The sequence below is a fragment of the Mytilus californianus genome, unplaced genomic scaffold (assembly GCF_021869535.1).
Source record: "Mytilus californianus isolate M0D057914Y unplaced genomic scaffold, xbMytCali1.0.p SCAF_3, whole genome shotgun sequence".
In the NCBI taxonomy this organism is placed as follows: domain Eukaryota; kingdom Metazoa; phylum Mollusca; class Bivalvia; order Mytilida; family Mytilidae; genus Mytilus; species Mytilus californianus.
Genome location: NW_026262679.1, coordinates 12,040,698 through 12,055,662, shown reverse-complemented (window position 1 = coordinate 12,055,662; position 14,965 = coordinate 12,040,698). Strand labels below are relative to the sequence as shown.

At 33.2% G+C, this 14,965-nt stretch overlaps 2 protein-coding genes across 13 annotated transcripts in view; one reads left to right on the top strand and one right to left on the bottom strand.

Moving 5' to 3' along the window:
- The window catches only part of LOC127732965 (sorting nexin-27-like), a 279,861-nt gene extending 272,419 nt beyond the window's left edge, over nt 1-7,442 (bottom strand). For all 10 annotated transcript variants that reach the window (XR_007996540.1, XR_007996542.1, XR_007996541.1 and 7 more), the window contains exons 1-3: nt 7,180-7,442; nt 2,293-2,375; nt 1,371-1,519 (exon numbers count right to left, since the gene is read on the bottom strand). Coding sequence is in view for 1 of the 10 variants with exons in the window: in XM_052242206.1 (XP_052098166.1) it covers nt 1,371-1,519; nt 2,293-2,375; nt 7,180-7,439 (492 nt within the window). In the remaining 9 variants the exon portion in view is untranslated. The remainder of the gene's footprint in view (nt 1-1,370; nt 1,520-2,292; nt 2,376-7,179) is intronic.
- Nucleotides 7,443-12,384: 4,942 nt separating this feature from the next.
- Nucleotides 12,385-14,965, top strand: part of LOC127732952 (E3 ubiquitin-protein ligase NEDD4-like) — a 100,395-nt gene continuing 97,814 nt past the window's right edge. For all 3 annotated transcript variants that reach the window (XR_007996525.1, XM_052242178.1, XM_052242177.1), the window contains exons 1-3: nt 12,385-12,494; nt 13,927-14,012; nt 14,571-14,655. Coding sequence is in view for 2 of the 3 variants with exons in the window: in XM_052242178.1 (XP_052098138.1) it covers nt 12,453-12,494; nt 13,927-14,012; nt 14,571-14,655 (213 nt within the window). In the remaining variant the exon portion in view is untranslated. The remainder of the gene's footprint in view (nt 12,495-13,926; nt 14,013-14,570; nt 14,656-14,965) is intronic.

The window sequence follows — 14,965 nt, the reverse complement described above, 5'->3', positions numbered from 1 at the left end:
AATTATGTAGAAAAGAGTGGACAAAATTCATGTCTTGGAGTTTAGCATTGGGAGAAAAAAACCCGAAACCCTTACATGGTGTATGATATACATGTAATTATGTTGGTTAGTTTAATCCCAAGGCATAATTTAGGACATTTGTGTCTTGACCATCCTCCCTATATGTCGAAACAGAAAAAAACATGTTTTGCAATGAGAAACTCAAAATATTATTCAGATAAAAATAATGACAGAAGCTCAATTACATGTTGGATGAACAAATCTGTCACATTGTTCTTTTCTAATGCTTCCAGAAAGAGATTTTGAATTGACAGACTTCCCTATGTAGAAAAGACAAGTAACCTGCTTTATCATGGGCCAGGAAGGGAAACCCCATGAATATGATGGACATAAAATAAATTGTAGCTTTCCTAGGCAATGTTACTTTTCAAATAGTACACTAGATACAATTTCAAATAATGTGTCATACTTGTTGCTTAAAGATTAAACCTATTTGCAGTAATGTGTTGTTAAAAACCATAACGGAGAACTCAAGGAAAGTGAAATATTACTTACATGCATATAACCAAGGGTTTCTGAGATTCCTATGCATAAGTACATACATTTCAAACAATAATCACTCAGGCACCAAAATAAAGGTCATGGTAACCCAAAATAAATGAAATACATGGTATGTTATACTGTGTAAGATTGATATATCATTAAAGATTCTACTATATAATATAAAGGTAAATGTTATATTGAAATTTCATTGAAACATCACTATGGTTTCCTTAGAAATGAACCTAATAATTATTTATTCCAGGACAAGAAACTAAAAAACATTCTAAAATTTGCAAGCACCTCTTTTTCTGTTACTTCAATAGACATTAATGTTTTCAAAGCTATTTCCATATGTTGTGTTCACCTATAAAAATAAGTATCCTCAAAAAGTTTGTAAAATTACTATTTTGTGGGGGTCTTCATTTATAAAAGATACCAAAGGGATATCCAAACTCATAAGTCGAAAACAAACTGACAATGCCATGACAAAAAAAGAAAAACAACGAAAAGACAAACAACAGTACACAAAACACAAGATAGATAACCAAAGACTGAGCAACACAAACCCAGCCAAAAACTAGGGATGATCTCAGATGCTCCAGAAGGGTTAGCAGATCCTGCTCCACATGTGGCAGTCTGGCACCCATCGTGTTGCTCATGTAAGTACAAACCCAGTGATAAGTCTAATATGGTAGGTCACAGTCGAGGAAAAGAGGACAGGATTGTGTTTATAAGTTGCATCGACTCAAAAACCACAAAATTTGATTTAACCAAAAAATACAAACCTGTCTGGTAAAGTACTGTTGAATAAATTTTATAGAACTCACCACAAATTTGTCTCCAGCATGCTCTATGGTTTGATAATCTGGTATTGAGATTGGTAGTGAGCGTCTTTCAGAATAATCAATGTATGAAGGACCAGAAGAATCATCACTGGGTTCCAGTCTTTCTGCAACTTGATCTGGTACAGATATAACTGAAACAAATTGAACATAAATGAGTTCAAATATTGTAGCAATGCATAAACACAGTTGGCAAAGCAATCGATTCTCCCTGAATTCCAACTCTCTGTAGAGGAATTAACCTTAAAAATGGCAAATATATTTATCTGATGATGAACATCAATGTTCCAAAATAAGAAAGATTCTACTCAGTGTGGAAATGAGATGAGCCAATGCCAACACAACTGCATACCAAATATCATTGACCTACCACAAATGGTTCCCCATAAACTTACCTATAAATCACAAACTAATACATGTATGTAAACTAAGCAACAGTTTCAGTCAATAGACCATGACTGAGGGGGCAGGACCAAATAACCTCCATGTAAATAAGATGTGCCAATGCTAATACAACTGCATACCAAATATCATTGACCAACCACTAGTTGTTCTTCATAAACTGACCTAATCACAAACTAATACATGTAAACTACGCAAAAATTTCAGTCATTGACTCAATAGACCATGAATGAGGGGCAAGGCCAAATAATCTCCATGGGAATGAGATGTGCCAATGCTGATACAACTGCATACCAAACATCATTGACCTACCACCAATGGTTCCCCATAAACTGACCTAATCACAAACTACATTTTTGACGCCCCCGCCGCCGACGGAAACAGCATACCTTTGGCTTGCTTTTTTACTCTATCAAGGCAAAATAACAACAAAAGCACAGTTTATCATGACTAAAACCTGTATGCATGAACAAAAATACATGTACATGTGTAATTGTGTACCTACCTGTAAGTGTCAGTTTATCACCACCTGATTTTATCAAGTCTACTACTTGTTTATGTGTAGAACCCTCAACACTCACACCATTTCTGTAATATATAAAGAAAAGCTATAAATTAAAATATGTACATATTAATGGCAGTCAAACATATGGTCAGTCAGGACACAGGAAATTGACTTGTATTATTTTTGGCCTAAGTTATTGCATCTTTAAATAATTCATTGCACTTTTAATATTTCAAATCCCTAAATCCAGGGGAGGGTGGTAAATCCATATGCACTTTAGAGAATTGTTTTAGTTTTATATAATTAGTAAAAGGAGATATTGGTTGGACCTTTATACTGTAAAACAAGGGGAGACGATATCAAGGTAATCAAAACCATAAGTCATAAATAAAAGAAAACACTATGAACAAAAGAGAAACTACAAAAAAAAACAACAGTCTAAAAAACGTACATTGCACAGAAAACTAAAGGTTGAGCAGTCATAATGCATAATCTAAATCCATTTCTCCATAATGTTTCCTAGTTCACACTTTCTAAAAATATACTTTTACCTCCTAAATTAAAAATGTAATTAATAGTTAACTGACAAAAATTATTATGTGAATCTATAGATATAAAAAGATGTGGTATGAGTGCCAATGAGACAACTCTCCATCCAAGTCAAAATTTATAAAAGTAAACCATTATAGGTCACAGTACGGTCTTCAACACGGAGCCTTGGCTCACACTGAACAGTAAGCTATAAAGGGCCCCAAAAAGTTACTAGTGTAAAACCATTCAAACGGGAAAACCAACGGTCTAATCTATATAAAAAACGAGAAACGAGAAACACTTATGAACCACATCAACAAACGACAACTACTGAACATCAGATTCCTGACTTAGGACAGGTGAAAACAAATGCTGATATTAACCTATAGTATAAGTTTTATAAAAATCTTGCAAGAATTGTACCTGTGAGAGCGCTAACGAGGCCATTTTCCATTAATTCAATATTTCCAAGGTGCATACATTTGTAACTCTTTTAAAAAAAGTCGATCGGCCACCATTATAAAGCTTGTCTGAGATATTGCTGATATTAACCTATAGTATAAGTTTTATAAAATCTGGCAAGAAATGTACCCGTGAGAGGCCATTTTCCATAAATTATATATTTCCAAGGGGCATAACTCTTTTAAAAAAAAGTCGATTGCTGATATTAACCTGTAGTACAAGTTTTATAACAATCTGCCTATCTGGCAAGAATTGTACCCGTGAGAGCGCTAAGGAGGTCATTTCCCATAAATTTAATATTTCCAAGGGCATAACTCTTTTAACAAGCATTCTGAGAGTATTGAATGGCAATACATAGTCCCCTACCGGGAAAAAAATCATTTTACTGGAACAAAATGCTAACTTGTTCTATAACTTGTCATGGTGTAAACAAAAAGTAAATATCATGTCAATATCTTCAAGCATGACTAAAAACAGTGTAGAAAACTGATTATATGAGCGAAAAAAAAAAACATTAGATATGATTAATAGTTCTCTAAAATTAGATATGATGTAATACAGTGTATATTTATTTTCAAATTATAATCAAATATAATTAATAGTTCCAAATATTTCTTCTTTCATTTGTCACAAACTATTATAGATTTGTTACTTATCTATAAAATGTCAACAACTTTTATCTACACAATGTAATGTATTGAAATACATGTATATACATTAATAAAAATAGATTATTATCTAATTAAAGGATTTCTCTTCATAATTTTTTTTTATATATATAACATTCAGATAATTAGTTTATACTAAATAACAAACAAACCTGTCAAAAAATTCTTCAAATAATTTATCAAAGAATGTCTTTTAAAACATGAGTTATCTCCCTTTGTACAGAAATATGGTTTAACATAGATATGTATAGTACTCTAACATAAGATATGGTCCAGAGTTATGATGGTCCATAACTCTGGACTAAATCATCAGACAGGAACAAAATTCGAACTTGATCTATAACTTGTCATGATAAAACTATATACCAAATATCAAATCAATATCTTCAAGAACGAAGAAAAAAGTGTGGAAAGCTAATTTGCCGGACTGACGGATGGACAGACGGACGGAGAGCAAACCTTAAGTCCCCTTCGACTTCGTCGGTAGGGGACTAAAAAAAGTCGATCGGCCACCATTATAAAACTTGTCCGAGATATTGCTGATATTAATCTATAGTATAATTTTTATAAAAATCTGGCAAGAATTGTACCTGTGAGAGCGCTAACAAGACCGGACGGACAGACACACGGATGGATGCCCGGTATTTCCATGCCCCCCGCAACCTGTTACACGGGGGACAACTAACAACATGAATAATTACAAGTTTAGTTCTAGGGCGTAATGATATTGGACTGCTTAAATGGATACTTTAATTCACATACATAAATAAAATTGATTATTCAAACATATACAAAAATTTATAATATTTTCTTGAAAATGTTTGATTTTTTATAGGTAAATAGAATTACGGGTGACTAAATTACCTGGGCATTACCTAGGTTGAAATGAGAAACTTCTTCTCGTAACTTTCGTGCATCTGTGCACGTTTTGAGTATTTTGCGACTTTAAATAGAACATTTATTATTATCTAGGCCTAGGATATAGTAAAACTTAGTCTATGTCAACGGACAATCCGCTTAGGACATATTATTAGTGTGAATAATTTTGTTATTGTAGATGTTATCTTTTACTTTGGCCTTGTTGTGAACCTAACGTTGCAACTACAAATTCTGCTCACCTGGACACAAAGGTGCATTTAGGAGCAAATTGATAAATTTGAGAAATATATTTTTCTTGTTTGTTTTGAATTCGAACATTTAAATCATAATAAGGGATTTATTCATTGTTTTGCATTACTTGTATTATGTTTAATTACAATACATGTTAAGAAATAACTTAGGAACAATTACTTATGATTGTTTATTTTTTTGTAGCTTTTTACCTTCTCCTTGGAAGTTTGAAGTGAAATAAAGAATTACAAGAAACATTTTGTTAGTCATTAGGCATTACAGTAAGGTTATCAGGTGTCAAAGTTTAATAACTAGAACAGAAGCTCCCTAAATATGTTTACATAACAGAAAAAAAGTAATAATACAAGAGGCTCTCAAGAGCCTGAATAGCTCACCTGTATTTCAGAGGAGAAGATTTTCAAATGTTAGCAAACTTGATGAACAAATTGTGTAAAATTGTCTTTAAAGGGCAATAACTCCTTAAGGGGTCAATTGACAATTATGGTCATATTAACTTTTTTGTAGATCTTACTTTGCTGAATATTATTGCTGCTTACAGTTTATATATATATATCTATAATAATATTCAAAATAATAACAAAAAACTGCAAAATTTTGTTAAAACTACCAATTCGTTGGCAGCAACCCAACAATGGGTTTTTCAATTCGTCTGAAAATTTCAGAGCTGATAGATCTTGACCAATTGAACAATTTTACCTCATGTCAGATTTGCTCTAAATTCTAAAAGCTTTAGTTTTTGAGATATAAGCCAAAAACTGCATTTGACCCCTATGTTCTATTTTTAGCCATGGCTGCCATGTTTGTCGATGGATCAAAACTTTGGATACAATTTATAAACTAGATACCCTAAGGAACATTTATTAAAAGTTTGAAGGTATTTGGCCTTATAGTTTCAAAGGAAAAGATTTTTGAAATAGTTTACGACAGACGACGGATGAAGACGGATGCCAAGTGATGGCCCCGGTGAGCTAAAAAGGGAATTTTGAAGACTGCTTAAAACAATAAATTATTTACTGACTTTTTTAACAGCATGATACAAATGCAGGTAATGGAAAGTTTGAAGGATCTATATTCTGATGCATGGCTTCTTTTTTTCACCCCTTATATCTTATTTTAATAAATCACTGTCCATTAACATCCATGTAAATTTCAATTGATATAAGAAAAGCGAAGATTTAGAAAAGAATGTCTTATAAATGCATTCACTTGATCATGTTCATATTTTAAATTTGAAGTTATTTTTTGTATTTTTTTAACTAATATATATAAAACAACTTTTTTTCACAAAAAACTATGATAAAAATGTTTATTATCATAAAATTATTGTTCAGAAAACAAGCTGTTATAGTGTCTTGTTACAATATATAGGACAGAAAGTAACAGGACAAAAAGTCACAAATCAGTTTTAAGATAATTCTGTCCTTAATGGCGGACTTCATGGTGACAAGAAAGGTAATTTAAGTTTCGCAAATAGTTTGCATTAATTGACATCCTGCATGCCTAGGTATCCACTTCAGGAGAATCTATCGAAAGTAAATACAATGGTGTTGGTTCAACACATGGAGTTATAATTGTTATATTTTATTGTGAACCCCTGCATCCTAAAGGAATCAAAGCGCTATGCTAACAGCTCTGATCGGATTTGTGTTTTGTGGTAATGAGCATTGTGTAGAAATTTCATAACATTTGGTTGATGCAAACTAAAGTTAATAGTATGGAAACGAAAAATTCAGCAGTTTTTCCATTTGTAAAGGGACATAACTCTAGAACAGTAAAAGTGACGCCACCAAACTTCAAACTTGATCTGTGTTTTGTGGTAATAAGCATTGTGTATAAGTTTCATAACATTTGTTTGTAACTTAAGTTAGAGAACAGAAACCAATTTTGGGACGTACATACGGATGGATGGTCGGACATACAGATGGACAAGGGTAAAACTTAATGCCCCCTCCGCTAACGGCAGGGGCATAAGGGCATAAAAATGTTATCAAAATTTACTTTTTCTCATAAAAACATGAGGTACCAGACCATACTGACATTGAACGGATTTGAATATTCACATAAACGTATAAAAAAACAAAAGAAAAAGACTTACACTTCTAATATTCTGTCTCCTTTACGAATTCCAGCTTTTTGAGCTGCTCCACCGTCGAGCACGGCACTAACGTGCTGAAGAGGTGCATATAAAGTTCCATTTATTGATTTCAAAACACCACCTTCGCTAACCTGTCCTCTGACATTGAAACCAAACCCAGTTTCTGTCTTTGTTATTGTAACAATACGTGGACTACACTCTTCACCCGGGTCAGGCGAAGAGGGTGGACTGTTTTCATCGCTGTCAGCCATAATGGTCATGTGACCAAACTAAATTCATTTCCGGTTTACTTTTTTTTGCGTTTGATTTGTCTCACCACCAAAAATCTACAAAACGGATAAGTATATGGAAGTACCTTTTCAGTATTTATATCTGTCTTATCTGATTAGAATTTTATCAAATGACTTTGAATTCTTTAACTTCATTGGTCATTAGATGAGTTTAATGATGTCCCTTAATATTTCTGATTCTCACAGTGAAGTTATTTTTTTAAGGTCAAGGAACAGCTAGTGAATTGGCTATCATGGTCACGGATTTTGGTAAATTTTGCATACAACTTTGGCTTGTTGATATGTAAATGAAAACTGAAAAAAATGCATATATCTCTTTCTTTCTCTAAATATTACTGATTGGCATCTTTCAAAATATTTATAGAAAGCACTTGAAATCGGCGAAAAATGTTCTTAAATTTGTCTTAAAATCATCAAATCTCCAATTCAAGTTCAAATCCATAGTCTTGAAAAACTATATGTTGTTGATACACACATTTCCGATTTTATGATACAATATAATTATTGTCTAGTTGGTAGTGAAAAACGTAAAGAAAAATCGACGTTTTGTGGCTTACAACGCTACGCTTATTTCGACGTTTTATAACCAGTATTTTTTTTTTCACTTAGAACACGACTATGAATGAAGCATACCGTAAAAACGAAGTCGGTGACTCTATCAATATTTTAAGCATGAATTAGGAGTTAACGAATTCGTTGTTATTCTCTCGCAATTTTTTTTCTTTCTGTATGATCGATTCTTGTCTATAACGCATAAAATGAGTGACTGAGGGGACCGGAATAGTATTATACATGACGCGTTACATCTTGACATTATAGTCAGTCTATAAGATTAAAGTTGAAAATGAAATTGGTGTCTCCGTCTAAACCTTGTATTAACAGAACATATCATAAGTTTGTTTTGCAATCGAATACTTACATATCTGGTGATTTCTTAAGCAAATTCGTTTGGGAAAATTTTCGTAAAATCGTGAAATAGCTAATTAATCTCTCCGAGTACTGCATTGTCAACCAACCTCCGGTAAATGTGTCTTTACGGCAGACGGTCTGGGACTCTAGCTCTGAGATAAATGATGCAACATCCTGCATTATACAACAGATACGGTTAAGTCTGCCTCCTATCTTGACTTACATCTAGAAATCAATGACAATGCGGGTCGGTTGAGAACAAAACTTTACGAGAAAAAAGAGATGTTTTCAGCTTCGAAATTGTGAACTTTCCTTTTCTATGTAGTAAAATTTCAGCAGCACCTGCATATGGAGAATATATTTCCCAGTTAAAACGATATTCCAGAGATTGCATTTCCTCTCATGATTTTCTTGATTCTTGACAGAGGTTTGCTGTCTATAAGGAAAAAGACCTTTTGAGTTGGTTGACCGTCATTGGATATCTGTATCGAAGATGACGATAGATATGTTCCAATTGTCGTAACCACAATCGCGTCTTCTTTTCCTCGAAGATGACCTACCGAATTAGATTTATAACCGGGTTTGTACTTATGAGTAACACGAAGGGTGCCACACGTGGAGCAGGATCCGATTACCCTTCCAGAGCACATGGTGGGGTTCGTGTTACTCAGTCTTTAGTTTTCTATGTTGTGTTTTGTGTACTGTTGTTTGTCTTTTGGTGTTTTTTTTTTCGGTTTTTGCCATTGCATTGTCAATTTTTGTTCAATTTTCACTTTGGTATCGTTCGCCTCTCTTTTACAAATTATGTGCCATCTTAGATTATAAAAAATAAAATAACAAAAATACCGAACTCCAAGGAAAATTCAATTCGGAAAGTCCCTTATAACCCTCTTCGAATTAGTCGGGTCATTCTGATGAAAACTGGAGTGCTTATATTTTTTTATTGTTTTTTTTTTTACTTTACGACATATGGTCTAAATAGACAAACAGGGGAGTTTAGCAGGTTTAACCCTACCACGTTGTGTGTCTGTACTTATTAGTCTGTATGTATGGACCATGAACTGTTTGTTTTTGCTTTTCCGTGTAACTGTATATATAAATGAACATGTTTTTGGAGAAGTCGGGTGTCCGTCATTGGTGTGGTGTGTTATACCGTGAGTAATATCATTAAGTTGCACACTGCAACTGTCTTTTCAAAGTTCTTTGTTGGTATCATAGTAGTACTTTTTGTCCAGTCTGTGACATTTATGTCGCGAAAGCGAGACATAGCGATCCTAGATTCCGTCGTTTATGAAATTTGGACAAAATTTTGAAAATAATTATTTTCATTTTTCTTTATTTTACTGATAAATGGACTTAGTTTTTTGTTTACAATTAACAAGTAGATACAGTCTGGGGTTAAAAATCGTTACATCAATTAGTTTGTCAACCCTTCATAAATCTTTTTGAAACTTTGGCAGAAGCTTTTCTATGGTTAAGAGATATGTCTGAAGCAAACTGTTGAAACTATATTTTTTTCATTTTCAGTATTTTTCTGATAGATTGACTTTACAAACAATCTGGGATTTAACTTTTTTGACATGATAAATTTGTAAACCTTCATGGATTGTTAGGAATTTTGTACAGAAGTTAATCTTCAAGACCATGAAATAGCATCTAAAGAAAGAGTTTGGTTTTTTGCATTCTGTATTTAGATGATAAATGGATTCACTTCCAGTCAACATTACACTTTAACACTCACAGTAACAATCGCAGGCGAGACTGGCACAGGGTTCCGCGGAACCCCTTACATTTTTTTTTAAATAAGAGGCCATAGAGATAACATGGTCCTTCCAAAATATATTTACTGATCTTATATTCATTACTTTCTTCCATTGTATATCTATATAACAGCATTACCAGAGGGTAAAGAATGTTTTACTTGTAAGCTCCCCGTTTTTAGTTTACTTATACGTTAATGACAATAAAAATTGTCTTTCAGCAATTTCCAATGAGTTGTCTAACCTACAAATACTTTGAAACATTCCAGAGAATGTTTGTATCCTTTTTGGTCACTAGGGTTGCTCCCGATAGTGTATAAGTCATACCAGATACCTTGTTTGATATCGATAATATTCTCTATAAAAAACTTCAATATGTTGTAAGTTGTTGATTGGGGTATGGAAAAAAGATTTCCATGTGCAGAATTGGTATGACGTCCATTTTCACTGAACTAGTACACATTTTTGTTTAGGGGCCAGCTGAAGCCCGCCTCCGGGTGCGGGATTTTCTCGCTTTGTTGAAGACCCATTGGTGGCCTTGGGCTGTTTTCTGCTCTTTGGTCGGGTTGTTGTCTCTTTGACACATTCCCCATTTCCGTTCTCAATTTTATAGTAGTTTAACCCGAGACATATAGGTTTAACTGAACAATCCGGCCGCCGAAAACCGATCCGAAGAATTTCTTATATAGTCTTTACATAGTCTGTAACTGAGCGCTGGATCACTCCTCTATGCTCAGATCTTCAGTATTTGCTGATTTGTTTCGGTTCCGGTTCCTGTGTCAGCTTTTGCTCTATAGTTATATTTCATCTCAGTGTTTATCCAAAATTTGTCAAGTCGGCTCTCGAACGTCTGTATAGTTGGTGCATTAACAACACTGCTTGGCAAGCTGTTCCATATTGGCGCAATTCGTTGGGTGAAAAACTGTTTGATCTTATGTTTCCGTTGCACCTTTGTATAGCCAGTTTCTTGTTGTGCCCTCTAGTTACAGAAGTAGTGTTGTATGTTTAAAAGTTAGGCAACGCTTTATCGTATATAATTATTTCAGATGTTAGTGTGTAAGCTTCTATCATGTCACCTCTCATGCACCTGTATTAAAGTGTTGGTAATTTAAGCTTCTTCAAGCGTTCTTCATACTCTAGATCTTTCAGTGTTGGTATCAATTTCGTTGCTCGCCTTTGAACGTTTTCAATTACTGTTATATCTTTAACTTTATATTGGATCCATATAGCGTTGGCATATTCGAGATTTGGTCTTGCTAATGCTTTAAACAGTAGTAGAAATATTTCCTCATTGAGCCGGCAGGTAAATGTCCTTCTAATTAAGCCCACAATACTGTTGTCTTTCTTTATCTTTTAATTCATATGTTGCTCGAAGTTTAATTTGTTGTCGATGAGTACTCCGATGTCTTTTTCTTTCTCTAAATGCTCTCATGTGGTGTTACACAGGTTGCATTTGTGGTTGGTATGGCATGTTGTTTCCGGCCTGTTGTTAGCACTAAATACATTTATCGGGGTGAAATCTTAGCAACCAAGTATTTGACCAAGTTTCTAGATGAGATAAATCTGTTTGGAGCGCATCATTATCATCTGTTATTTGTATTTGTCGAAAGACTTTGGTATCATCGGCAAACATGAAGCAATCTAGGTCAAGGATTTCTGGTAAATCGTTTATATAGATGACGAACAATATTGGTCCAAGTAGACTGCCCTGAGGGATGCCGCTTGTCACTTGTTTGAATTCTGAGTAGCTGCTGTTGACACGTATTTGTTTTTTTACCACTTAAGAATGATGTTACCCATGTTATTGTCTCCTCCGCTATTCCATACTGACTCTCATGGGGGACAGTGTCAAATGCCTTCGTGAAGTCGAGGTATACGGTATCAATGGAACCTCCATTGTCAAGAATTTTAGTCCATTTTTCAAGAACGTGAAGTAGCTGTAGTGTAGTCGACCTTCCTGATAGAAACCCAAACTGGTAATCACTAAATAGTTTATTTGTTCTCATGTGCGACACAATATGGTCTCTAATTTCGATAACGAATTATTAAAATCATTGACCTAGCTAATATATTTAGGACCATAAATGTATTATCTAAGACCTAACGTGTCGTCGGTCATAGCGAGTGCGTCACAAGTGATTGCGAAAAAAATATGGTATTACGTCAGTGTAGTATTGCGAAGTACATTATTGTAGGTATTAGGTCATTTTGAAATATCCGGGATGTGGTCGATTGCGATTGCGCATCTGATACCAGTAAAAACATCAACACACTTGTACTGTGATTTTATCCCAGTTTATTTATTTGATAGTGAATGGCACAATTTACCAGAATTTATGGGTTGCAGGAGCAACCAGTAAGTCTTTATCAGTTGAAGCCGAAAAGTCGGAAACGCTTTGAATCGATGTCAATACATGATTTTTTACAATAAATTATATCAACAGTGATATGATCGAGAACTGTACAGTACCCTCGGGTATCGGAGCGGGATAAATTATCGTGTTCCTTAGCCTACAATAAATGTTTGGCCATGGTTCGTTCGCCAGTAGGGTTTGTTGTTCGGCTTTGATTCATTCCTCATAGTTTCAATATAGAAATGCATCTACACCAAAGCTTAAATAATTTTGGGTACAAGTCAAATACACCTTATGGCTATTTTAGTATTTATGCCAATCAGGATAAGTTCTAAAATAACACAACTTTTCCAAACCAGTTGAAGCTATCTTGGGGCCTTGTTCAAACAATATATTGTTCATATAACTTTTCATAGAGACGTGTTTAAACCATCGTAAACACATCAAACAAAGTATTTTTAATTACTTTAATTTGTTTTTTAAAAATGACAGTGTTTGCGCGACCCCGCATTTGGGGATGCGTAGCCAAATTGGCCTTTGTAGGCTATGCGTACTTGCCTCCAGTTTTATAATAAAATGTCATCGGATCGGGAATGAAATGTGAAATATACACAGAAATTATTGGTAATTTGCAGATTATGTGAATTCATGGAAGAGAATGGCAAATAATATTTTTTAATTTGTATTTATTAGTTAAAAATACATAATAAACATTGAAAATTAGATGCACACTAAAGTATTAAAACTGGACAGTCCCTGTAAAAGAAAACTTGATGAACAATTAGAAATTAAATGTAAATGCACATTAAAAGAATACAATTATACTGAATTTGAAAAAAGATACACATGTATGTAAAAACTTGAGTGTGAAAATAATTTTTCTAGTAAAATACAAAACAGAAACCAAAATTTTAAAATATCTAAAACGACTAAAAATAAAGCTTTTTAATAAGTATAATGAAATATTCCAGGTGTCCATATATAGGTCAAAATGAACAATGTTATGTATGATGAATAAATAATTTGAATTAATTATGTGTTATATCAGTTATATATGTATAAATAATCCATTTTATTTATATATTTATTTTAGAACTTGAACTGTTTTAATTTTGTTTTTCACACTTGTTTGTAATGCTTTTTAATTTGATTATCATTTAATTAAAATTTTACCTATTTTTACATATTTTGTCGAAAACTATAGCAGAAAGACCAAAACTGATCATCAGGATAAGATCTATAATAAAGTTAAATTGACTAAATCTTTAGTTGACTTTATATGAGTTATTGCCCTTGAATGATTTTTGCCCATTTTTGTGTTTTTGCAGAAACTATAGTAGATAGAGAGAAACTGTTAACAGCAACAATAATCATCAGAATAAGATTTACAAATAAACTAATAATTATATGATAATTTTTTCTCTTTATTTTCAGTCGGATCCTCCTGGAACCACAAAGTTACTTCGTATTAAAGTTATTAAAGGTGAAAATCTAGCCAAGAAGGACATATTTGGAGCAAGGTATCGTTATGATTGTATGAAAGTTATCTTTTTTTTTAACTGCTTGTAATGATAACTGTGAATTCATTATTACTCATCAGGTACCAATTTTCGTTGATTTAGTGGGTATAGGTTAATTTACAATTCATTGTTCAACGAAAACGAGGAAGTATAAGTTTTTTAGGCTTGTACAAATGTATGCAGACGAGCAAATCCTCAAAATCGATTATCCACAAAAAAAATTGCTCCTCATTCCACAAAAATTAGATGCACTTACACTTAGTGGTATGTATGAATGTATGTATTTCTTGTATTGATGATGATGATGATGATGATGGATGGCTGCTTAACGTCCAGCGGCAAATTAATATGCATATTCAGGACGATAAACGTGTTAATGTAATATGAATATTAACCCTGCTTTGTGTGAGACCGAGGTTGTTCTCATATTGAATAATTACTTAAATATATTGAAATACATATATGACAAACAGAAGACTGGTCATTTATTTGTTCAAGTTAAAAGCTGAAATGTGGTATTATAAGTATTACCTATAGTATAGTTTTGATATTTTACAGTGATCCATATGTAAAAATAAGTCTGTTTCGTGGAGACAGAGATACAGGGTATATAGATTCAGCAAGCACAACAGTTATAAAAAAGGTACATGATATAAATGCACATATTTAATCTGAAACTTTATTCAATAAAAGTATGTGCATTTCTACAATTATTTTATTAGAGATAACTTACTATTGTGACTCAAAGTGGTTATATTTTTGAATAATTACCTAACAGTTATAATAGTCCATTTATACTTCTGCTATCTTGCTTATTTTTCCCATGAACTTATATGAATAGGTTACAGTATTTTTACATTTGTTTACTCAAGTGGGGATGCAAAGATATGGTAGGTAATTGTTCATTCCTCTATCCAGTCTTCACAATGTATCCATTACGCCTAGTATACCAG